This window comes from Lithobates pipiens, unplaced genomic scaffold, assembly GCF_037356315.1.
Source record: "Lithobates pipiens isolate NorthernLeopardFrog02 unplaced genomic scaffold, aLitPip1_a1.2 Scaffold_22, whole genome shotgun sequence".
NCBI classification, from domain to species: domain Eukaryota; kingdom Metazoa; phylum Chordata; class Amphibia; order Anura; family Ranidae; genus Lithobates; species Lithobates pipiens.
Genome location: NW_027507784.1, coordinates 119865134 through 119890716, shown reverse-complemented (window position 1 = coordinate 119890716; position 25583 = coordinate 119865134). Strand labels below are relative to the sequence as shown.

Genomic DNA, 25583 nt, shown 5'->3' with positions numbered 1-25583 from the left:
AGAGGAAAAGCGTAGATCAATCTGTACTGATCCCATGGAGCCACCAGCACGACTGGGATGTAAATGGCCGACAAGGCCAGTATAGGTCGCTCTGTCCACTGAAGGATGTGAGCGACCTCCTGTGCTGCAGCCAAGCTTCTTGTTCCTCCTTGATGGTTGACATATGCCACCACCGTGGCGTTGTCTGGCTGGATCCTGATCGGACGCCCTCATAATCTCATCGACCATGTGGAGAGGCATAGCCTGATCGCTCGTAGTTCAAGCACATTGATCGGCAACTTAGATTCCTCCCCCGACCAGAGGCCCTGGGTCGACTGTTCTCCCAGTACTCCACCCCAGCCGGTCAGGCTGGCGTCTGTTGTGATCACAGTCCAATGTAGAGGTAGGAACTACTTTCCGGACTGAAGTGTCAGGGACCTCAGCCACCAGAGCAGGGAGTCCCTGACTGACTGGCTCACCTGAATCTGCCGATCCAGGCATAACGGAGATTTGTCCCATTTTGTCAATATCTCCTTCTGCAAGACTCTGGGGTAAACAGGGCATATGGAACCGCCTCGAAGGAGGCCACCATGAGGCCCAGAACTCGCATGCAGAAGCGCAGCGACGACCACCTGCGGTTCATCAATAGTTTTACCACGGCTCTGAGAGTCTGCAGCTTGTCTGAAGGGAGAAAAACTGCCGCTTCCATGGAGTTTGGCAGTAAGCCTAGGTACTCCAATCGCTGAGTCGGTATGAGCACTGACTTTTTTAGGTTCAACATCCACCCAAATTCCTGCAGGGTTTGCATGGTGATCGCAACAGCCTCCTTTAATTCTGAGGCGGAAGCTGCTCTCAGAAGGAGATCATCCAGGTAACTTACGATTGCGATCACGCGTTGTTGCAACAATGGCAAAATTGGAGCCAATACCTTGGTAAAGACTCGGGTGCTGAAGCCAAGCCAAAAGGGAGAGCCACAAACTGGTAGTAGGCTTCCCCAACTGCAAATTGCAGAACCCTCTGATACCTGAGGCATATGGGTATGTGCAAGTATGCATCTTGGATGTCCAAAAGTGCCAGGGAGTCCCCTTGCTGGAGTGCAGCGACTACTGAGCGAACTGATTCCATTCAGAACCTCTGTACTTTAACAAAGCAATTGAGGCTCTTAAGTCCAAGATTGGACGTACCCCTTCCTTTTTTGGGGACTACAAACAGATTGGAGTAGAATCCCTGGAACCTTTCCAGGCTCGGAACAAGCACTATCACCTTGCGGCTTAGCAGGTCCCATACTGCCCCCAATAGGGCCTCCCAGTGAGACGGGAGTAAGGGTATGCTGGTGGGGAAGAATCTGTTTGGTAGGCAAGAGAGGAACTCTATCTTGTAGCCAGAGGAAATCAGTTTTCAGACCCATTGGTCAGCAAGCCGAGAGGCCCACCGGGCTGCAAACTCCCGAAGGCGACCCCCCACCCGTATGACAGGTGGGGGCAAACCTTCATGCGGTAGCAGTTTTGCTCGCAGTCTTGTTAGGCTTGCGGTTCCAGGGACGCTTTTGTCCCTCAGAGGTCGTCCTGTCGGACTGGGAGCGTTTAGCCAAAGTCCCGGACGGATGAAAAAAAACTCTTTTGAACGGAAATGAGGGCCCTTGCCAACGGCGTGGCTCCTTAGTCTTCCTGGCCTGTGGGAGCAAGGTACTCTTCCCACCTGTGACATTCTTAAAAATGTCATCAAACGAGGCTCCAAAAAGCCGTTCACCAAGGAAGGGTAGATCCGTCAAGGCTTACTTAGAAGCCTGGTCTGCAGACCAGCATTTCAGCTAAATCAGACGCCTCAGCACCACTGCTGACACTGAAGCCCTGGATAGCAGAGGAAGCGCATCCAGAGCCGCGTCACAAACATACTTAAGGCCGAGCACTCACTGGTCTGCTAGTTCCATGCAGACGGGAGTAACCTGCTGCTCCTCCAATTCTTTGTGCAAAAGTTTTGCCCATTCAGTAAGTGTCTGCGACCCAAAGTGCTGTGGCCAGTACTGGTCGTATTGCTGACCCCACAACCGTAAACAAGGAACAGGCCACTGCCTCGGCCTTCCTGCCCGTGGGGTCCTTAAACACAGGAGTCCCCTCTACTGGGATCGTGGTTACTTTATTAAACCTGGATACTGGGGGGTCCACGACCGGAGAAGCCGACCATTATTTAAGAAGGCTCTCCACAAAGGGGTAACGCACCGCCATGCTTTTTGGGACCGAAACGGTCCGCTGCGGTTGCCCCCATTGCTTGTATATGAACTTATCGAAATAAGTCAGATACGGAAACACCTTAGGTGTATGGGCTGGCTTATGGTACCCGAAAGGACTCCAGTAGAAGGACCTGCTGTATCCTGAATCTTCAGGGTATCACGCACAGCTGTGATAAGTGCTCCAACTAGCACTTTTCTTGCACAGACCCAGACGGCGACTCATCCTCACTGTCCAATCGGTCCTGGTCATCGTCATCTGAAGGAACAGAGCAGAGGCTGCCAGTCTCAGTGGTGCCCGAGTCTGCATCAGAGCTCTCCCCGGAGGGGGGGGGGAGCAGGGGCCGCTTTTTACCACCTTTGCGCCCACACACCGCCTCCACCCTGGCAACGAACATTTTAATGACTGCAGACAAAGTGTCCAAAGGGACTGCACTGTTTGCAGACGAGTCGGTTGCAATTGTCGGTTGCAATTGCAGGGAGTTCGGGAGTAGACCCACCCTGTCTGCCACCCTTGGGGACTTAAGACGGGTGCACAGTCCCACCCTCCTAGCTGCTGCAGACTGAGGGGCCCCCACCGCAGGACTCAACACCCTGACCGAAGTTCTGTGCCATTCAGCTACAACTGCCTGCGTCCTGTGTCAGCTCCCAGATGTCTCCAGTGAGAAACCTCGCTGTTCTGAGCAGCAGGGACCAGCGCTGAGCATAAAAACCATGCTGTGCTACAACAAAATGGCCACCGGCCACCCAGTATAAAGGTACATAATCACAGGGAAAATGGCCGCCGAACTACAGCAAAATGGCTCTTGACCATGCTTTCCACTGAGGCACACCAAACATGGCCGACAAACAACTGTACACAGGGAAAATGACGGCAGAACAGCGTTATGGCGATCAGCATATGGAGACCTCAAGACACCCAGCGGGGAGACCACAGACACCCAGGGACACAGCCACCCAGCGCAGCCCCCCCATCCAGGTGAGAGCCCCACGGGGAACCTCTGCCTATAGGCACACCGCTCAGCAGCCCATCATGCAGCATCCCCCACAGGGGGAGGGAAGATAGGGACAGGGAGAGAAGAGAGGGAGGAGAGGGACCCCCGAATCAACCTCCCAGGCAATGACCAGCTGCTCATCCCTGCCGAGGCAGGGAAAGCTGTACTTACCATCCGGACAAGCTGTGGACATCCCATCACAGACCCACTCCCGAAGAGTACGGGGTGGCTGCTGGCCACGGCACACTGTGACACAGACATCAGTAGCCTGGTCATATGTGTGCCCCGGAGCGTTGCGCTCACCGGCCGCCCCTGGAACCTGAGTGGCATGTCGTGGCCAACCCAGTGCGTAGCTATGGTCTGCACACGCTCGATGGCCAGGCTGGGGAGACTACAAAGATAAGGGTATCCAGCCTGTCACCCTGCCAGCTGTTGATATTAGATCACAGGATCCAAAATTCTTGCGCAAAAGGCAAACTTCTGCAAAAAAAATCCCAGGACCAATGGTCCCGCAGGGTTCCTAGGTCCATCTCCTTCACTAGGCAGAAAAAAACTGAGCTGCAGGAGGCAGGCTGAGGGGATATTACCGGAGGGACCACCCCCTGGGCGGAACTGTAAAGTTCTGTTTTTTCACATGTATAACATGTTATGCCTAGCCCTCTCCTGAAGGTGGCGTGACAACCCTATGGTCAAGATTAATGTCAGTCAGTGAACAAAAGAGAAACATGATTTGACATCACATTATAGACGATTAACAATTACAACAAGAAAGTGGGAAACCCCAAATCTGTATGTACATAGAATGGCAGAATACCTCTGGCTGAACACTGCTGATAAGCTGTTACAGGGCTGTGTAAAGCACCTCTGAAGATGCAGGGGAGCCCAGATCTGCTTGGTCTATTTCCAAGACCTCTCCTGTACTGCACTGAGAAAGCCAAGCACCTGTGAGTCCTCCAACAACCTTCGAGATACTTTTCCTCAGCTTGGTTGGGATCCAATCATGTGAACACAATCTATTCAGCAACAATGCAGCAGCGGGGGGGGCTTTGGGGGAGATTTACTAAAACTAGATTGTGTAAAATCTGGCGCAGCTGTGCACAGAAACCAATCAGCTTCCAGGTTTTATTGTCAAAGCTTAATTGAACAAGCTGAAGTTGAAAGCTGATGGTTACCATGCGCAGCTGCACCATATTCTGAGTGCTCTAGTTTTAGTAGATCTACCCCTTTGTATCTTTTGTTTAAACTGGGAAGACCCCATTAAATGGGATATGAGAGAGTTCCATTTACAACCAATCCCTGGCTTTATTATGGCTGGCAATAACAACTACTTCCCGCCTGTAGGCCATCATATGATGTCCTTAGGTTGAAGTGGTGATATCTAGATGATGCCTGCAGCTTCAGGCATTATCCAGGTACAGTATTACCTTGGATTATGAGCATAAATTGTTCCAGAAGAATGGTTGTAATCCAAAGCACTTGTATATCAAAGCATGTTTCCCCATAGGAATCAATGGAAATGCAGATAATTTGTTCCAGTGTCACTGCTAGTGTATGCAGTACCGCATGTGGCCAGAGGTGGGGTGCGGGGGTAGGAAGCTCCTAGAAACACTCGGAGATGATCCATGTGCCCCCGAGCATCACCGGCCACCCCACCCCTCTGGCCACATCCGGTACTGCACACCCCAGAAGCTTGAATCCTGCTTGTCTTGTGAGACAAGTCCGAATTTAAAAAAAAACTGCTCGTATTGCGCAATGCTCGTTAACCGCATTACTCACAATCCGATGTTTTACTGTATTTTGTTTTCAGCCGGTGCTTCCCTCTAATGTAAAAGCCATCCTAGTGGCTATTTAGCAGCTGGATTGTTTTTACAGGCAGCGGGAGGGGACAGCACAGGATTACCATAGAACTGGCTAAAGAAAGGATGGTCCCAGGCCACCTCTGACCCTGGGAAATGTAAACACTGCCATTTTTCCCTGGAAAGCAGGTGTAACATCATCTTATATATTTTACCAAAAAAATGGGTTATATATTGTATTTTTGTTGCATTAAAATTCATTAAAGTGTATTTTTTCCTAAAAAAAATTGTGTTTTAAAAATTGCTGCACAAATACCGTGTGACATAACTAATTGCAACAACTGCCATTTTATTCTCCAGGGTCTGTTCTAAAAAAAAATTTTTATATATATATATATATATATATATATATATATATATATATATATATAATGTTTGTATATATATATATAATGTTTGGGGGTTCTGATGTATTGGCTAGCAAAAAAAATGATTTTTACATGTAGGGTAGAAATTTCTGAATTGGCTTGGCTGGAAATGGTGGTTAATATTCAGTTTTCTTAGCCTGCAGGTAGACAACTTGTATTTTTCATGTCCTCCAGAGACTGTTGAACTGCAATTTGCAAATGGAACTAAATGATTCTTCAGCACAGACTGTTCCTAATCAGACTTCTGTCCAAAGTTAAATATTAGACAAAATTAGCCAGCAGGCAGGCAGCTCCTGCCGTGTGATGTATTTAGCTAACTCATAGTGCTATGGGAATCCTTTATTTAATCCATGTTTTACTTGTGTAATTGATTTAACACAAATATGAAACATCAGTACCTCTAAATAAAAAAGCCTCTAAATTAAAAAAAAGGAAAATAAACTGGCACAAAGTGACATAAAAGCATAATGTATGATTTCAATGCTCACCAAACACAAATGGATTTAGTCTGAAAAGCTGTTTTTTAAATAAGACAACAATATATTATTTACTTAAAAGTACATTTTTGCTTGCATTAGCTTTTTATGTATATTTTTGTTTCTAGTCAGATTACTTTCAGAGTAAATCACTGCTTACAGTTGATATACCATATTGCCATAAAGGAGAACTGTTTTTGTTGGCCCTACCAGCCAATCAGATTCTCCTTCATTCTCCCATAATGCACTGGAATAATAAAGGATTCTATAGGCAATAACCACGGTTCCTCCTCAGACCACTGTTAATATCTATGGACAGGTTTACATGAAAGTGGCTATTAATATCTGTTTGCTGTAGTAACATGCAGTAATATATCTGTTTTACCGAATGTTGCCATAAAGCCTGTAACTTAGTGTGGTGCCCTTCATTTTGACCACATTGTCTATTGTGAGGCACTGCATTAAAAGAAAAGAATATGCAGGTTTATTAAAAAATAGAATTGCAGGGTGTTGCCAGCCCATTCAAAATGAATTGGTTTCCTTAACAAAATTCACATTAACCGCTTGCCAACCAGCCGCTGTCATTATATGGTGGCAGGCAGGCATGTACTGGCCATAGGGACTATAGGGAGTTTCCCGGTGGGCCGATGGCTCAGTGGGCTGGTTTCAGTGGCAGCCAGTGGCATCGCTGGGGGGGACTTTTGGGGCTATAGTCCCGAATCTGGGGACCATAGCCCAGAGTCAGTCAAGGAGTCCCCAACCACAGGGTCCCAGCCCACTACCTGCCCTCTTTCTGGTGACCCTGATGTAAGGAGGGGCTCTCTGGGGACCCTGATGTAACCCGGAGGCTCTCTGGGGAACCTGATGTAAGAGAGAGGCTCTCTGTGGCCCCGGATGTAAGGGGAGGCTCTGCGGGGACCCGGATGTAAGGGGTTGGCTCTCTAGGGACCCTGATGTAAGGCAGATGATCTCTGGGGACTCTGATGTAAGAGGGGCTCTCTGGGGACCCTGATGTAAGGGGAAGGCTATATGGGGACCCTGATGTAAGGGGAAGGCTATATGGGGACCCTGATGTAAGTAGGGGCTCTTTTGCCAAATTGCGTACAGTTTTGCGTGTTTGCAAAATTAAAGTGGGCCGGTCTGGATGAAGTCCAGGGCCAAATTTTTGTCCCAGTCCAGCCCTGGTGGCAGGTCAGATCGTTCCCACCAATCAGCATACCGGTACGGTGGTCCCTTTAACAGCTATAGGAGGCATGCGCTTGCTGCATGGCGGGAGAGCTGATGCGCGAGGCAGGCAGCTGCAATGTCCGCCAGCCACCTGCGATCACTCCACAGAGAGCCAGAATGGGGATCTGTCAATGTAAACAAACAGATCCCCATTCTGACTGGGAAGTACAGAGTGATCGTCTGTTCCTAGTGATTAGGAACTGCATTCAAATAAAAGAAGATGCAGGTTCATTAAAAAATGCATTACAGTGTGTTTACAGCCCATTCAAAATGAATTGGTTTCCTTAACGAAATTCACATTAACCGCTTGCCGACCAGCCGACTTTATTATACTGTGGGAGGTCGGCTCGTTCCCGCGAATTGTCGTACTGGTACAGCGGTGCAGGCACGTGCACGCTCGCAGCATGGTAGGGGAGCTGATGTCCACCGGCCACCCAAGATCGCTCCACAGAGAGCCAGGATGGGGATCTGTCAATGTAAACAAACAGATCCCTGTTCTGACAGGGAAGTACAGAGTGATCATCTGTTCCTAGTGATTAGGAACAACGATCTCTCTGTACTCCCAGTCAGTCCCCTCCTCCCCACTGTTAGAAACACCTCCCAGGGAACACATTTAACCTCTTGATCACCACTAGTGTTAAACCCTTCCCTGACAGTGTCATTTACACAGTAATCAGTGCATGTTTATAGTACTGATCGCTGTATAAATGTCACTGGTCCCAAAAAAGTGTCAAAAGTGTCCGATCTGTCTGCTGCAATGTCGCGGTCCCACTACAAATCACTGATCACCACCATTACTAGTAAAAAAATAAAAATAAATAAAAATGGCATAAATATATCCCCTATTTTTTTAACTCTATAACCTTTGAGCAAACCAATCACTATACGCTTATTGCGATTTTATTTACCAAAAATATATGTAGAAGAATACATAATGGCCTAAAATAAAGAAGACATTTATTTTTTATTTTTTGAGGGCATATTTATTATAGCAAATACCACCAAACAATACCAACAAAAGAAAGCTCTATTTGCGGGGGGAAAAGGACGTCAATTTTGTTTGGGTACAGCATCACACGGTTACGCAGTTGTCAGTTAAAGCGACGCGGTGGAGTATCGCAAAAAATGGTCTGGTCATTAAGGGTGAAAATCTTCTGTGGGCTGAAGTGGTTAACATGCAAATATGTGTCTGGTAATACATCACAATTATGTGAATCTGCCTTTGAGCATTTACATTTTTCAAAAACTAGTTTATATCTAATTGGTCTCTGTTTCTTCAGAATGTCGATACTCGAATTCAACATAGATAGGATTTGGTCAAAGGATGGTAAATAAACACTTCAACATTTGATTTAAACACAAAACATTGATACTCACAAGAATTTTTCTGAAGCCATCTCTGACTCGTACATACAGATCTGCTTGTTCCAGCACTAGTACAATGGTCCCTTCCTGCAAGGACTGCCGCAGATTAATCATTGTTTGATACGTCTGCAATACTGTGGCCTAATGGAACAAGAAAAGAGGGCATTTAAAAACAAACAGCATAGCGTTATTTCTACATATAATGCCTCATACACACGGTCGCACATTCCGACAACAAAATCCATAGTTTTTTTCCCGACGGATGTTGGCTCAAACCTGTATTGCTGTCTTGTTACCTTACCACTGATTAATGGGATTAAGTGGCTGTCTGAAGCTCTCATTAAAAAAGCCTGACTATGGCAGCTCTTTCCATCCAGCTCCTCCATGTACTACAGCTTCTATTAATGAAATAGGACTTATGAATGAAGGGCGGGAGGATTATGTAGTCAGGCTAACTTGATAAGGACCTGTGACAGCCCCCTAGTTGTATTAACCCCTGTTGCACTGGAAAATTATGGTGGCAGGGATGGGGTGGGGAAGGGAATTTCAACTAAAATAAAAGGCATCGGCATAAGGGACACATCCTATTGGCTTTAAGTTATATCCCTTGTGCTTATTTTTTTTTTCTTTTGGCTAATCTCAGGCTTTAATTTCACACATAGAAATTATCTTTGCATTATCTTTGCATAAACAAATTACTGACCGATTGCTATTTGGTTTCAATAGGTTACAACACTTTTTGCATAACTGATATCAAATATTACTTTTCCATTTTAGGTCAAATAACTGTTTTATGAAATCAATGGTGATGCAGTTTTTAGTTCTCACCGAAGAATATCCTCCTGATCCTCCTTGGGGTCCAGGTGGCCCAGGGGGTCCTGGTGGTCCTGGAATGCTTAGAACTGCAATAAATGAAAACAATATTTTGCATTACTTTGCTCATTTGTGTTGCTTGTAAAGTTACAGTTCCTCATCTGTTAATCAAACAGCCAAAGTTTTTTTTTGCTTGTTCAATACTAACCTGGTCTATTGGGTCCAGGTCCAGGGTATATCTGTTGTGCAGGAGGACCTGGAGGTCCTGGTGGCCCAGGTGGTCCTTGTCTTCCTTCATATCCCACACCAGCAGCTCCTGGTGGGCCACGTGGGCCGGGAGGACCTTGAATGCTGTCTCCTTTAGCACCCTATACAGAGAATGTGTGACAAATGTATGAATATATATATATATATATATATATATATATATATATATATATAGTGGGTGTACAGTGAAATCATGATGCTAGATATGTGAATTATAACATAACATAAAAAATAACAAACTGTGATAATGTATTTTATGAATGTGGATGTTAATATGCTGCCAAAAACTTTCAAATCTAAAACTGGAATGTTATAAGTTATATTCCAGCAGTGGTAGCCGGTGGTTATTTTCTTTGGGAGGGGGGCGGCAAACAGTAACACCCCCCCCTGTCCATCTGTCCGTTGGTCGGTCAGCTGGGTCTAATGCACTTACCCCCTCTAGGCAGCACTTCTCCCGGGCTTGTGGCGGTGGCTCTCCAGTTCTCTTTCTCTCCACGGGCGGCAGCTCCTCCCTCCTTCTCAGCGGCCAATTGGAGGTCTTCTCTTTTTGGCCAATCAGAAAATGGGTCTCAGACCTGCTTCTGATTGGCTGGATTGAGGATCAGTGTTACAAAAGCAAACATTCGCTGTTGTAACACTTGGGTGGGCTCGTAGCACAATGCTCTGCGCCGCAAGCCCACCTTATTTTGAATCAGCTGCTTCAAAAAAAACTCCCTGCTGCTGGAATTCAGGCCAGAAAGGGGCCAGATGCCTGAATAGGGGGTGGCCACGGATAGATTCGTGCAATGCACGAATCTATCCTTTATCATATAGGGGGGTGGCGTGGAGAGAGAGGGCGGCACCGGGGTGCCGATAATGGACAGGCCGCCACTGTATTCCAGACGGCGACCTCTCCTTTTTTCATGGTTTCAAAGAAATTGGGAATGTCTGCCAAAATAGGGGAATATGACAAGTATAGCTAACACATAATAGAGTCCACACTGTTTACTTACTGGCAGTCCAGGATATCCGGGGTTGCCGGGAGGTCCTGGAATTCCTCGACCATCGCCAATGCCAGATTCTCCCTTTTCCCCCTTCTCCCCCTTAGTAAAGGAAGCAAAAATACTTTATTAGAGAGACCAAAATACACATTTATTTGCTATATGGCCTCTAAAATGACTATTCAGCCATATCACCATGATTTATTACAGGCTCAACAAAGCAGTAAACTAAAGTTCTCAAATAAATTGGGTAAAATAGAAGTGGAAACAGAGACATTCCAACTGACTGGATAAAACAAACACACATTACTTTGCACAAATATATTAATAATCTAATTTATGAGAAAATTGACACTAGTAGCTTAATAATAAAATGCAATGTCTAATAGAGTTCTTGGCCATTTAAAGAAGGGTATCCCATTTTAATAAGTTAAATCTACCCTTTAGTTCAAATTAGATAATTAATTAATTAATAATAATTAAATAATAACCATTTCAAAAATGCCCACAGCTAATACCCCAAATAAAGACCCTTCAGCCAAGCTGAATTAATGGATAATCTTAGATGGGTGTTTCCAAACACATACAACTATACTCACCCTTCCAAAGGTACTGAAATCATATGGGAATGTTCCTGAAAACATAGATATAATTTTGGTGAGAAAAATCCAAATTATTTTCCATCACATCTTAAAACAGGCATTCCAGTTTCCAGTTTGGTAGTTTTTGTCAGTTTTTATTGCTGTCTGTGCCCCTGTTAGGGAGATTACCCCTCCTTATTTGTCCTGCTTACCACCACTATCATTAAAAGAAAATCACAAAATTTGGGTTGTCCCCAGAATAGTAATAGAGATGAGAACTTCCAATGGAGACGCTAGATCTGGAATTCCCTTAATCTGCAGGGATTTGCTCTCACTTCTTTTATTTTGCTATGGGACCCCAAGGAAGGCAAATCTCCCCAATGGGACACAGATTGGAATTTGCCTATAGTTCTACTTTAATGTGTTTTTTAGTCCTAGTTACAGGAAAAAACTTCTAAGGGAGCCTGTATTATCAACTTTGCAAGCCAAGTAACATTGTACTGCAGGCACTATAAGGCACATGCTCCTCAAAAAACTGCACCGCTGCCATCTCAAATCAGAAAACCTCTACACCCCTAATGCACAACATGAGGAGGCTCTTTGACACTTTTGGTGCAGCCCTCAGAATCCCTATTTACATTAATCTGTGCTTTCCAATTGCCCTAAAACAGCAGTGATATCTATCAGTCTCATGTGTCTCAAGTCTATGACAACTTCCTGAAGCATGTCCCCAGTTTTCAACAACTACTATAGCATGTTCACAGTCTACACAAACGCTTTAGCACACTAACACACTCAAAGCCCCCTATATCACGAACGCTGGCCAGCACTTTTATACACAGCTACATACAGTACATGTACAAGATGTACAAGCACAAGGCAATTTGTGGTGTTTAGGCAACCTTCTAAAACAGGTCCAAACACTGTCAGTTTGCGGGGTGAGCAAGGTGCATATTTAGACATGGGCTATTGTGAAGGCAAAATTGGATGCAATGGGGTTGATTTACTAAGGCCGTAGAGTGCAAAATATGATATAGCTCTGGAAGTTATTCGGTTTCTATGCAGAGCTGCACCAGATTTTGTGTGCACCAGTTTTAGTAAATCCACCCCAAAGTCTGTAATTTTGCCTCCTAGGATAATAGTTTGGTAGATTTTAAAGCGGAGTTCCACCCGCTTTCTGGATTACACCCGCCCCCCGGTGTCACATTGGGCACCTTTTGGAGGGAGCAGATACCTGTCTAATACAGGTATTTGTTCCCACTTCTGGTAAAAGATTGCCGCAGTATCCGTGGCGATCTACGCCATGTCCGGCTCCTCCCCCTCACTGTCTTCTGGGAAAAACACAGGTCCCAGGTGACAGCAGGGACCACTTAGAAAGGGCACTGCGACTCGCACATGCGCAGAAGGGAACCAGGCTGTGAAGCTGCAAGGCTTCACTTCCTGATTCCCTTACTAGCAATACCGGCGCCTTCACCTGGAGCCAAAGGATGGGTTGGCTTCGAATGAGGACATCGCGGGTGCCCTGGACAGGTACGTTTCCTTATTTTAAAAGTCAGCAGCTGCAGTATTTGTAGCTGCTGGCTTTTCAATTTTTTTTTTTTTAGGCGGAACTCCACTTTAAGCTGCCATGTTTTGTCAACAAAAAAAAGTAACATTATATTTCACAGCAAGTCATCCATGGCCAGTTGCCATAGAAGTAATCAATCACAGCTTTTTTCAGCTAAGTCCAATGAGACTTTAAAATTACAGTCATACAGCTAAAATAAAATTTTTTATCCCCATGGTAAAGCGAATTTAAAAATCTTCTCATGCTGAAGAATCATCACCTAAAAGAAGATTTGACATTCTTTTGCAATGTTTCTCTGCACGCTACTCATCAATGGACGCGTCGTCGCCACTTCCTTCTGGCGTCTCACTACAGCTTTGATTTATTATGTACTCTGTACTGTTTCTTGTTTTGTATTGCTGTGCTAGTTTTACTCCTGCTCTGCTGATCTCAGTGTATTGTCAGCCGAAAAGGCCCGTACACACGATAGGAAAATCGGAAATTAAATTTTGTCCAATGAACGATCTGCCAATTTTTGGATCGTTAGTATGGCGCTTTCGACAGCCGATTCTGATTTTCTGTACAACAAAAGCTGGATATGCAGACTATAAAATGTTAATCGTACGTGAACGCAACGTCCGATTTTCGTTTAGTTAGTATGGCTTTGGTCCGAAAAAAAATCGTAAGAACAAGACCACGCATGATCAGAAACGAAAGAATACATATAAAACTGATCAACACATTAAAGCTTGCATACAGTGATAATTGAGTCTGTGGTGTATTTTTTGCATTTTCCAGGCTCAAAAGTAATAAATAAAATGTTTCCCTTTAAAATCGCTACTAGCTGAAAACGCGCCTAACCCGTGTTTGGCGTTTGAAATGTCTCTAAACACAGCTTCTGAACACATTTTTTTGGGTTCCAAAAAAAGCCTCTAAAACATAACTACCTAGAAACGACTTGTGTACATGTACTTATAAGATAACATAGAGGAGAGTTCAGGGGCAGTTGAAAAAATACCCAAATGCTCCTAAACATCCGTTTACCAGCAGCAGTGTACATGAGGCCTTACGTCACTTCTGAAGTTGAATTCTGTCGTACGAGAATTTTCATATTCGTTTTGCGAGTAACCTTTTCACTTTCGATATGAGATTGGCATGCAAAAAAAAAACAGACGAACGTTCGTCCGAAAATTTGATCTTGTGTACAGGCTTTAGTCTGCCTTGCACAGCTTGGTCTACTATGAACATTGGCTTTTTCCTCTTTGCTTAACTACCTTATTTTATTCAGTGTTTGGCTTTTTTTCAACTCTTGCATCCAACGGCACTCCTTTTCTTACACACATTTCCACCATCAAAATCAATCCCCTTTTTTCACGCTAGTATCACAATCCAGGCAAAGGGATTGGGAAATGGCACAGGAATGTTTTGCTCTGTACACTTAGTGCATTGCCCAATGACACCAGAAGAGTATGAAAAGTGACTAGGAAAAACATAATCTTTGCTTGTACACCACATTTTGAGAATCACTGGTCAACAGCAGTCTAGAAAACAATAAGCTTGAGTTTAAAAAAAAACACAATTCTCTGTTAGCCCTTGTACACACGGTCGGACATTTCGACAACAAAATCCGTCGGATTTTGTCCGAAACTGTTGCATACACACAGTCGGACAAAGTTGTCAGAAAATCTGATCGTACTTAACGTGATGACGTTATTTCGTTAGGACGGGACTACGTTCAGGCTAGTAGCCAATAGCTTTGGTCTAGGAATTTGATCTGAGCATGCGTGGCACTTTGTCCGATTGGAAATCTCTACACATGATCGTACAAAGTCCGATTGGATCATGCTGTCGGAAAATTTTATAGCCCAGCTGGAAAACTTCTGGAAAACAACTGGAAACAGTCCGATGGAGCCCACACACTGTCGGATTATCCGACAACATGGTCCTATCGGACATTGTCTATCGGAATGTCCGACCGTGTGTACAAGGGCTTTAAAGCAAGGGAATCATCTGAATGTCATCTATGGTCACTTTTCACTAAGAATGCTTCAGCTCAAATAAGATGCCAGTGTTATGTTTTTTTACAGCTTCTATGGGCTGAAATAGTATATCCTGTGTTTCTCACAATTGTTACTACTTGTTTGTTATTACCTGGTGGTCCAGCAGGGCCAACGTCTCCTTGATCACCTTTTGCTCCTGGAAGTCCTCTCTCGCCTTTCTGACCTATAATAACAACAATTAACTATATTAAATAAAGATTAAAGCTTTATAAGTAGGAATTAACCTGTAGTAACAAAATGCAGGAATGTCAGGCACAGTATATGTAGAGTGACAAACCTGGATAGCCTTGAGGCCCAGCAACACGTGGATCACCATACGCCTGAAAAAAAGGTTTTGATGAAAATTAATTTACATGTACAATATATAATTAACAACTGGTTTAAGGCTTGTCTGTGCTGCAGATGTCACAAACAAATCAACCTATGCATTAATAGTTTTATTAAAACTTCAGATATAATTGAAGGAGGCTTAGACTTGGCTCAAAATCCTGATGTATCAACTTTAACGAGATTCATACCAAGACACTAAACCATATTCCCTTCCTATAGTTCATTTTGTATTATGCTTATAATACATGTAATATTATCAAATATGGCATTGTTGTGCAACCATATACTATTACATATTCCTGTAAGAACCATCAGATTTCAGTGATCTGACATTAGAGCATCATACATTATAAATACCAGCAAGCAAAGTCAGAGGTAAAATGCTGGGATAGGCAATTTACATGTTTCTTGGAAACTCCCTCTAAAGTCTTGTACACAGGATACAATTTTTTGGCAGGGGATTGTCTGTTTACAGACTGTTGTCCTAAAATCTTAACGTTAATACGCTCCTTTTGGCAATTGTTGTCCAACTTTAGCCCAACAAATGTTGGATGACAGGCTAGTAAATTTTCGGCGGACAACGGTTTGATGTCTGATTTTCGTATGGTCAGTACACAAATCCGTCACACAAAAGTGGAAAGTACAAACACGCATGCTCGGAATCAATGCTCACCAAACACGAAATTAGCAGAAGGGGCCTAAAGGGTGGTGCTTAAGAGCTGAAATTCCTCGCAGTATGTCACTAGGTTCGCGTTTGTTGCACAATTGTGTACCATTAGTATGCAAGACAAGATCCTGGCACAGGTCCTTTTGACAAAAATCAGACGCTCAGTTGGCCAACAATCGTACCGTGTGTATGAGGCTTTAGCCTGGATGTCTTAAAATATAGCAGGGTAAGATAATAACAAAACTTACTGCTTGCCCTGGAGGACCAGGAGGACCGGGAGGACCTGGTGGCCCCTAAATTAAAAAAAAATTACATTTGTTATGAAAAATGAAACAGGTCTAAGTATGTTAAACAGTCTTCATTAACTGGCTCATCAATATAGAAAAACTTACCCTAATTCCATAACCAGTAGGATCAGCACTTTCTCCCTTCTCTCCCTTAAGTCCATTCACACCAGGACGACCCTGAAAAACAAAAAGCATAAATTGTGGATTGTTTTTGGTTTGTCTGTTTTACACCATATAAGTAAGCATAAAGTGCAAACACAGATACTTAGTAAATTAGTGGTAATGGTCAAAGGCATTATTCTGGTGGAGATGGGGCAACCCATCTGCTTTGTTGGTCTAATCTGGTGGTAAGTTCCAGAAGTCTATCTTATAAAATCCATTTAGAATTGTTATCACTAAGGCTGGATTCACACCTATGCAGTTGTAGTGCTTTTTGCATTTTGCAAATTTGGACTAGAGCCCATTTAACATTGATTCCTATGGAACATGATCTGTAGTGCAAATCTGCAAAATCCAAAAAGCACAAAAAATGCATAGGTGTGAATCCAGCCTTAGGGTTGAATTTATGTTGAGGCTTTCTTTAATGCTTTTTGAACTTAAAGAGGTTGGTCTAAGGCTAGATTCACACCTATGAATTTTTAGTGCTTTTTGCATTTTGCAGATTTGCTCTACAGAACTTGTTCCATAGGAAACAATGTTAAATGGGCTGTAGTGCAAATCTGCAAAATGCAAAAAGCACTTAAAATGCATATGTGTGAATCAAGCCTTACACTAACTTTAATACCTATCTAAGGCTTGGGTTCACACAATGTGATGCGGCTCCCAGCAGGGTTCCTGAACGTCCTGGTTCACTGTTTCAGGTCTGATTTCAGCCCTAATTTTAGGCTGAGTTCAGACCTGAAAATGGACCAAAAGACACACAGGGCTCCTGTGCAAATTTGCACCGGAACTGCATCAGAGATATGTGAACCAGCTCCATAGAGAGTGTGAACCTGGCCTTATGCGTATATTTAACCTCTTGCTTACTGGGCACTTAAACCCCCCTCCTGCCCAGACTAATTTTCAGCTTTCAGTGCTGTCACACTTTGAAAGACAATTGCACGGTCATTCTACACTGTACTCAAATTAAAACGCTATCATTTTTTTTCACACAAGTGGAGCTTTCTTTTGGTGGTATTTAATCACCATTTGTGTTTTTATTTTTTGCTAAACAAACAAGAAAAGACAGAAATTTTTGAAAAAAAAAAAAGAGAAATGAAAATGGAAAACATATTCATGGCATTGCTATGTTCTAAAAGGTATAATTACTGTATTGCATATTATACTCACAGGTCTTCCAGGAAATCCAATTTCTCCTTTCTGTCCAGAAGGTCCCTGGTGACACAAGAATGTATCATAGACATTTTAAACCTACTATTTCTCCTTCTAGCCACCACTCTTTTTCCTATGTTTAGAATTTATGCACTTACCACTGGTCCCATAGGTCCAACAGGGCCTCTTGGTCCCATATCACCCTGGAATACAAGCACACTTTTATACATCAAAGTATGGGCTAACTTGTAGTACTGCTGTACAGATATTCAGAGTATATATTTGGAGTTTGCATTTGGCAAACAATCTTGGATAAAATTAATATTTAAATAAGGGTTTTGTTTTGTGGCCTTGATCACACACAGTTACAAACTTGCTGAAGGCTGTCTTTACCTACTCTCACTTATGTTTCCTTTTCTATAATGCATAACTCTCTGGCTTACACAATCCAACTCCATCTTACCTTCCCTCCTCCTGTAAGTGGTGTACCATCAGGGCCCAGGATCCTTCCTGCCTCTCCTTTCTCTCCCTAGAGTAAAAGGATTAGTTTAATATTTTATTTGATTTATTTTACAGCTAATACCATCTATTCCATGACTGCAACATGATAAAAACACAACAATATTTATTTGGAAAGTAGTTGGAAAAATGTTGCATAAGTTGCACCAACCGCTTCTGGATATGAGAAATGTATTCTGCATTTTTTTGTTACACGATTACCATTGAATGCACTGTGTTTTGAGTTTTTTGAGGGTACCATTTCATTAATAGAAATTACTGTTTAATAATGGCCACCCACAATCTCATTCTGTGTATTGTATTATTGCACATTTGCAGAAAAGCAGTAAAGAAGGATGGATTTGAGAGTGAAAAAATTGCTGGGGCTCTGGCCAGGCTGCAACATTCAGCACTAGGTAAGTGTGCATCTTGAGTCTGCAACAGGGAGTACAATGATTACTGTGTTGTAGTGTGGTGGGCTAGGGCAAATTTGGAGAATTCAGTTTTAGGACGTCATTTTTTTGCCTTTTCTTAATCAGCAAATGTGTGCTCGAAAATTTGCCTATTCTTAAACAAATGCTTACCTTCAGTCCAGGCAGTCCTGGGTAACCCTGTTCGCCTGTCTCTCCTTTGTTTCCTCTAGTACCCTGGAAACACAGTTAATACACAATCAGAAGAGACATACTCAATGGATATTGTATAACATGCATAATGGATGTGTATAACATCTATCTGAAACTGAGTTGGCTTGCTTGGGGCAATGCCCTTCCTGAAACTGCAGAAACAGAATTTACAGTACACACGGTACAATTGCTGGCAGGGGATTGTCCATTGACAATGAGAAGAGAAACACAGGCACCTCTAGGTTAGAACTGTAAACATTTTAATGAGATACAGGTGCATTATCCACTTACATGGAGGTTAAGGAAGTAAGACACGGGTCCATCCACATTGGCGTGGCGTTCACTGAAGAGCAGTGTTCTGAACAGCTGATTTTTCTGCCTGTGGGGAGAAATCCTAGCCAGCAGGATCTCTGGGACCATGGGGATGAAACTGAGGCTTGGATCAGGTCGATGGTGAGGGCTGTAACGTGGGGCCACTAGTGGGTTTCAATGGCGTTTTGGAGCATTTGCACTGATAGATGGGACTCGGGGTGCCCTCCTTTGTCAAGCTAGTAAGACTTTGGCTGATAACAGCCTTAAGTCTCTCAGCCAGTTCCAAGGCATATATAAGGCTAGCTAGACAAAGCTTGACAAAGGAGCATGCCCTGCGTCCCATCTACCAGTGCGCATGCTCCGAAACGCCAGTGCAACCCACAAATGACATCATCACGCTAGGCGCCGCGTTTCAGTCCTCGCCATCAGGCTGATCCAAGCCTCGATTTCATTGCAGTGGTCCCAGAGATCCTGCTGGCTAGGATTTCTCCCCCACAGGCAGAAAAATCAGCTCTTCAGAACGCCACGCCGCTCTGCAATGAACACCACACCAGTGTGGATGGACTTGTGTCTTACTTCCTTAACCTTCATGTAAGTGGATAATGCACCTGTATCTCATTAAAAAGCTTACAGTTCTAACCTAGAGGTGCCTGGAGTCTGCTTTCAACTCCCCCCCTCAAAGGCTGTCATGGTTGTTTTGGACTGCTAAAGTAATCTATACAGGTCTCCTCTCTTCATCTCTCCCCCTCCACATATATCCACTTCAAGGACTTATTGATGGACTAATGCATGTAATCTCATACTATTTAGCAACACCACTACCCATTTTTTTGATTGTCTGTTGACAGACTGTTGTCCTAAAATCTTACCGTTAGTACGCTCCTTTTGAGAATTGTCCAATTTGTGGCCAACAAATGTTGGATGACAGGCTAGTAAATTTTCGACGGACAACGGTTTGACGTCAGATTTTCATATGGTCAGTACACAAATCCGTCACACAAAAGTCAAAAGTCCAAAACACATGCTTGGAATCAATGCTCACCAAACACAAAATTAGCAGAAGGGGTCCAAAGGGTGGCGCTCAAGAGCTGAAATTCCTTGTAGTACATCGTTACGTTTGTTTTTATGATACGACAATTGTGTACCGTTAGTATGCAAGACAAGATCCTAACACGCCCTTTTGACAAAAATCTGACGCTCGGTTGGCCAACAATTGTACCGTATGTACAAGGCTTTTGCTATTATTAATCACCCAACAGAGATCAATAAAGCCCAACTCCAGGAAACTTTAAAATGATCCCTTGCAGTGGGGATGCAAGGGTAATTGCTTGTTTAGGTCTAGGGGATAGAAAAAAATCCTATAGTCCTGCATTAGATGTGATGATGTTGAGGGAGGGTCCACTGCTAGGGTTCAATTTAGCTTTCCAGACTTGGGCTTTAAGGATTTCAATTATTTAAAAACATATTGGAGTGTTTGGGTGATTAATCTATGTGGCTATGATTTATGTTGCCTCTAATTTTCTAAAGGACACACAAACATGGAGCATATATTTGTATGAATGAAGTCAATATTTTCTTTACGTTTTTACATTACACATTGCCCACCCCTTTTATATAAATGGCATGAAACCACTTAACATGACTTAGTAATATGTAGTCCTCCCTATGTACCATGCAAAAGTTACATTTTAGACATCCTCACCTGTCCTATTCCACCAATGCTATCCTGGAATGGAAGACATAACATGAAATCACTTGAGGAATATATACAGTATATTAATAGTACAAACACAAATATAAATAGGTGGAAAGAAGATACATGCACAATATAAATAATATGTCACAATAGAATCAAACAATTCTGCTTACTGAGCCATCAGATGATCTGTAAATGATTTGCCCAGGAGGTCCGGGAGGTCCAGGAATTCCAATTCCATCCCGACCTGGCTCTCCCTAAAACAAGCATTGTAATACATTAGTGCAATCAAAACCTTGCAATCATCTGAAAAAGATAAATCTAAATTCTACTGCATTTGCACTATGGGTCACTATAAAGGTTACTCTAACTTTCATTCTGCTGTAGTAGTCATCAAGCTGTGGTCCAAAGCTCTTGGATCCCTAGAATGTTGCTGTGTTGCAACCAGTCTGAACACTTGCTGTTTTAAACATCTCCAGTAACCATGGAGTGTTCTATAAATCCATTCAAATATTTAGGTATTATTAACAAAGAATTTCCAGTGTCTCAAATATACCTAATGCAGTTTATTATTTCATTGTGACCCAGGAGCACAGTGGTTAAGGGTCTATTTTCTGCATCTTCCAGCTGTAGAAAATAGATCCTTAACCACTGTGATACAGCTTCTTATGTGTATTTCTCCCATTTCCTGCATGCTAAACTTTAAAGTATAACTAAAGACAAAACTTTTTTTTAGTTTTGGATAGAGTGGAGAGGGATTTGAACACTTGTTTATTTTTATCGCCGTCTGTACCCCCATTATGGAGATTTATCCTTTCTATTTTTCCTGTTTATCAATAGCATTGAAAGTGAAAGAAACAGAAAATTCAAAATTTAGTGTTGTTCCCAGAAAAGTAATAGAGGGGATATCTTCCAATAGGGACACCAGTTCTGAAGGTCCGAGGGTCCCTGAGGAATTCCCTTAATTTTAAGGTATTTTCTCTCACTTCCCATCTTGGCAATGAGACAGGAAGTGAAGGTTAATCTCCCCAGTGGAGATGCCAAGAAAAAAAAACAACAGGGGTTATAACTAGGGTTGCACCGATACCGATACTAGTAATGGTATCGGTGTTGATACCGAGCATTTGCGCAAGTACTTGTACTCGTGCAAATGCTCCGATGCTTGACCTGATACTTTGGCAGCCTCAGGGGTGATCGGTGCAGTGGTGGGAGGAGAGTTACAAGCACTGATCTCCCTGTATAGCTTTTCTGACAGCCTCTTCTCCTCCTCTCCCTCCTGCGGCTGTCAGGGAGAGTGATGCTTTTAACTGCCCCCACCGCCGCATCGATCACCCCCAGCTGTTTCACTTTGTGCTCCCTGCATCTTCCTCTGGGTCCCCCTGTGTCCTCCCTGGCTCTCCATGTTCCTATCTGTTTCATAATCTGGGTCCCCCCTGTGTCATCCTCCTGTCCCCCCATGTCCTCCTCCGGTCTCCCCGTGTCCTCCTTTGGTCCCCCTGCATCCTTCCTGGCTCTCCAACTCCTCCTCCTGGGAAATCTGTATCCTCAGTCCCTTTTCCTGTCTCAAAGGGGCGATGTCAGGGGTCTGTTTAGACCCCTAATATCTCAACAAAGTGAGAAAAAAAAAGATTTGTAATAAATATTTCAAAGTTAAATTGTAAAAACAAAACAAAAAACTCACTGACACTGTCAGCCCCCCCCCCCCCCCCCATAAAAAGGAAACATTGTAAAAAAAAAAGATATAAAAAAATTGGAAAAAATTTAATTGAAAAAAAAAAAACTACTGACATGTGCCACTGTCACAGGACATTAAAAAAAAGTATGGGTAATCGGTATCGACGAGTACTTGAAAAAAAGTTTCGGTACTCGGTCTTAAAAAAGTGGTATTGGTGCAACCCTAGTTATAACCCTCCCTTACTCTATCCAAAATGAAAAATAAAAAAGGTTTTGTCTGTAGTTCTATTTCAAAGCTAAATTCTAATAATAAACTGTGAACAGGCAGGCAATGTCTCTTCTTCAATAAAATATACCTGTCTGCCTACTCACAGTGTTCTGTAGAATGTACACTGAGCTGTGCATGCTCAATTTTCATTCTAGAACAGTGCCTGCGTTCCAGAATGACTGAAGTCTGCTCATGCATGGGAGTGATTTCATCTTGCACTGGCCAATCAAAGGGGCCAAAGACTGGCACCCAGAAGAAGTTGGTGCAAGAAGGGGGTTCTCATGGATCGGACATTTGAAGAAAAGGAAAATATTGAGTAGTTTAGTCACGCATTAACCCCCCTGGCGTTATTCCCGAGTCTGGCTCGGGGTGGAAATTTTATACCAAAAGCGGTAACCCCGAGCCAGACCGGGACTGCATCGCTGAATCCAGGGAGAGTTTACTTACCTTGTTCCCTGGATCCAGCGATGTCCCCCCGCTGTACGAGCGAGCCGTCCTCCGCTCGTTCTATCACGGAGCCGAGTTCCGTTCCCTGCGAGTGTTGCGTCACACGGGGATGGAGAACGGCGCCAAATTCAAAAAGTGAAACACACTATACATATAGTATAATGTAATCTTACAGATTACATTGCTGTATGTAATTATTTCACATCCCCTTTGTCCCTAGTGTTCTGTCCAGTGTCCTGCATGCAGTTTTATATTATAAAAACTGTTCTTTATGCCTGGAAACTGGAGATTGTCCATAGCAACCAAAACTGTCCCTTTACATCAAAAATTATTTTAGACCAGCTAGAAAACAGCGATAATAAATTGGAATCAATCGCAGAATTGAGCGATAGCGATTTGTGGGGAGATCCGTCATGAAATACTGAAAAGTAATGACAGTGACAATTCTGCAACTGAGCAAATGTCTGTGTTTTTGATTTGATTACATTATTGAATCATTTTTATTATTGTTATATTATTATTTGGTATAATTATTTACAGTTATTTATTATATTATAATTTATGATTTATTTTTTCAAACTTCATCATACCGGGGATGTCTGCTAGACTCTGGTTTGGACAGATTTAAGTGAGTTATTCCTAAGAATTACAGGACTACAATATAAAACACCAAATTTCCATGAAAAATAATTGTACTGCTTTCAGCACCTAAAAATCAGAAATAATCATACCGCCAGGGAGGTTAAAGAGGACCCATACCCAAAAGAAGAAGATTTACTGTCTTAGTCTAATATCTAGTTGGGGTAATTATGGGATGGGGTGGGGTGGTCTGACATGAGGATGAAGAAGCAAGCCCGTCTTCGCTGCCAACATGGCTACTAACACATAGTTACAAAGTTAGCAGTTAGTAAGGTTGAATAAAGACACCAGTCCATCTAGTTCAACCTGAGTGAGTGTGGGTTCATGTCTACAATTGTCCCTATCCCTGTACATTGGGGGTTATTTACAAAACGCAAATCCACTTTGCACTGAAAGTGCACTTGGAAGTGCTGTTGCTCTAAATCTGAGGAGTAGATTTGAAATGAGTGGAAGCTCTGCTGATTTTATCATCCAATCATCTGCAAGCTAAAATGCTGTTTTTTTTATTTTCCTTGCATATCCCCCTCAAATCTACAGCGACTTTACTTCCAAGTGCACTTTCAGTGCAAAGTGGATTTTCCTTTAGTAAAAAACCCCCATTGTGTCTCATTAAGATGCTCCTCTATTATATATTATTTATTTAAGGTACCCATATAGCAATGTCAATTTATGCAGCGCTCTACACATACATTAGTCCCTACCCTCAAGGAGCCCACAATCCAAGGTCCCCAACTCATATTCATATACAGGTACTAGGGCCAATTTCGGACAGAAGCCAATAAACCTACCAGCCTGTCTTTGGAGTGCAGAATGCAGAATAAGGCTGAAACCATCTTACAGGGAGCCCCCAGGCAACATTGGCTATTCACCCCTGGCCCATACTTTTTTGTGCACAGTTTCCACTTTACAGGCCCACTTTAAGAACCTTTATGCTTTGTTCACATCTAGGCGTTGCTATTTTACAAGAGTTTTTGCAGTGTTTTTGTACAGGCATTTTCAAGGTGAAAAAGTCACCAATGTGAAAGCAGCAATCTGCCAAAAAAGAAGCTCCTGTACTTTGAGTGACAGGCATTTTGCTTCAGGCGACTGAATGCTCAGATGTGAACAGGGGCCATTGAAATTAATGGGATTTGTCTTGTTAGGCGTTTTTAGAGCTGAGGCTTACAGCAGAAAAATGCCCAAAAACCACCTAGCTGTGAACGGAGCCTAATTAAGCCGCGTACACATGACCGGACTTTCCAGCAAAAAGGTCAGACGGAATCATTTCATCGTATACTCCGATCGTGTGTGAGCTTCAGCGGACTTTTTCTTCAAACATTCTGACGGACCAAGGAATAGAACATGTTTTAAATCTTTCCAACGGAATCAATTCCTATCGGGAAAACTGTTCGTCTGTATGCTATTCCGACGAACCAAAACGACGCAAGGGCAGCTATTGGCTACTGGCTATCGAACTTCCTATTCTAGTCCTGTCGTGCGTCACCACATTCTAAACGAATGAACTTTGGTGTGATCATCTGTAGGCAAGTGCGTTTCAGCAGAGCTCCGTCGGAAAGACCGTAAGAGTTTATTGTGATGGAAAGCCTGGTCGTGTGTACGCGGCATTACTGTTATTACTTGTTTAGTTAGGCTTAGAAGAAAGAAGATGGATCTGCTGATGCTTACCCGTTCTCCTTGATCACCTTTGTTTCCCTTTTGACCCTTTGAAGAAAGAATATGTTATTGAAATTTAAATTCTTTAAATAGTTTATAAGTTTAAATTGGGAAAACTAAGTACGACTGAGAATATAACATTCTAAGGAGGAAAATCTACAAATATACAATGATATGATATAAAATTAAGAATGAATGTCTGCAACAGCCAACATGAAAGTTTTAAGAAAATGAATGCAAGAAGAATAGGCAGGTATGAGCACATGAAAACCCAATAATAAATCAAATCAAAAATAAAATAAATAATACAAATTAGTAGACAGAAAATGAACTGAGGAATTGTATGCGATAAGCAGCAGTATATATGTCCTTTTGATTCTTGGCATCTGTTTACAGCAATGTTACAAATAGACACATTACTTTCACGAAGGTCCCCAT

General features: G+C 42.9%; 1 protein-coding gene across 4 annotated transcripts in view; it reads right to left on the bottom strand.

Moving 5' to 3' along the window:
• Positions 1 to 25583, bottom strand: part of COL18A1 (collagen type XVIII alpha 1 chain) — a 299672-nt gene that overhangs the window by 17625 nt on the left and 256464 nt on the right. For all 4 annotated transcript variants that reach the window (XM_077448146.1, XM_077448143.1, XM_077448144.1 and 1 more), the window contains 16 exons: positions 25158 to 25193; positions 20638 to 20721; positions 20471 to 20494; positions 18418 to 18480; positions 17799 to 17864; positions 17494 to 17538; positions 17354 to 17398; positions 16130 to 16201; positions 15986 to 16030; positions 15018 to 15060; positions 14832 to 14903; positions 11153 to 11187; positions 10566 to 10655; positions 9515 to 9674; positions 9322 to 9395; positions 8506 to 8634 (listed from right to left, as the gene is read on the bottom strand). In XM_077448146.1, coding sequence (XP_077304272.1) covers positions 8506 to 8634; positions 9322 to 9395; positions 9515 to 9674; positions 10566 to 10655; positions 11153 to 11187; positions 14832 to 14903; positions 15018 to 15060; positions 15986 to 16030; positions 16130 to 16201; positions 17354 to 17398; positions 17494 to 17538; positions 17799 to 17864; positions 18418 to 18480; positions 20471 to 20494; positions 20638 to 20721; positions 25158 to 25193 — 1083 coding nt within the window. The remainder of the gene's footprint in view (positions 1 to 8505; positions 8635 to 9321; positions 9396 to 9514; positions 9675 to 10565; positions 10656 to 11152; positions 11188 to 14831; positions 14904 to 15017; positions 15061 to 15985; positions 16031 to 16129; positions 16202 to 17353; positions 17399 to 17493; positions 17539 to 17798; positions 17865 to 18417; positions 18481 to 20470; positions 20495 to 20637; positions 20722 to 25157; positions 25194 to 25583) is intronic.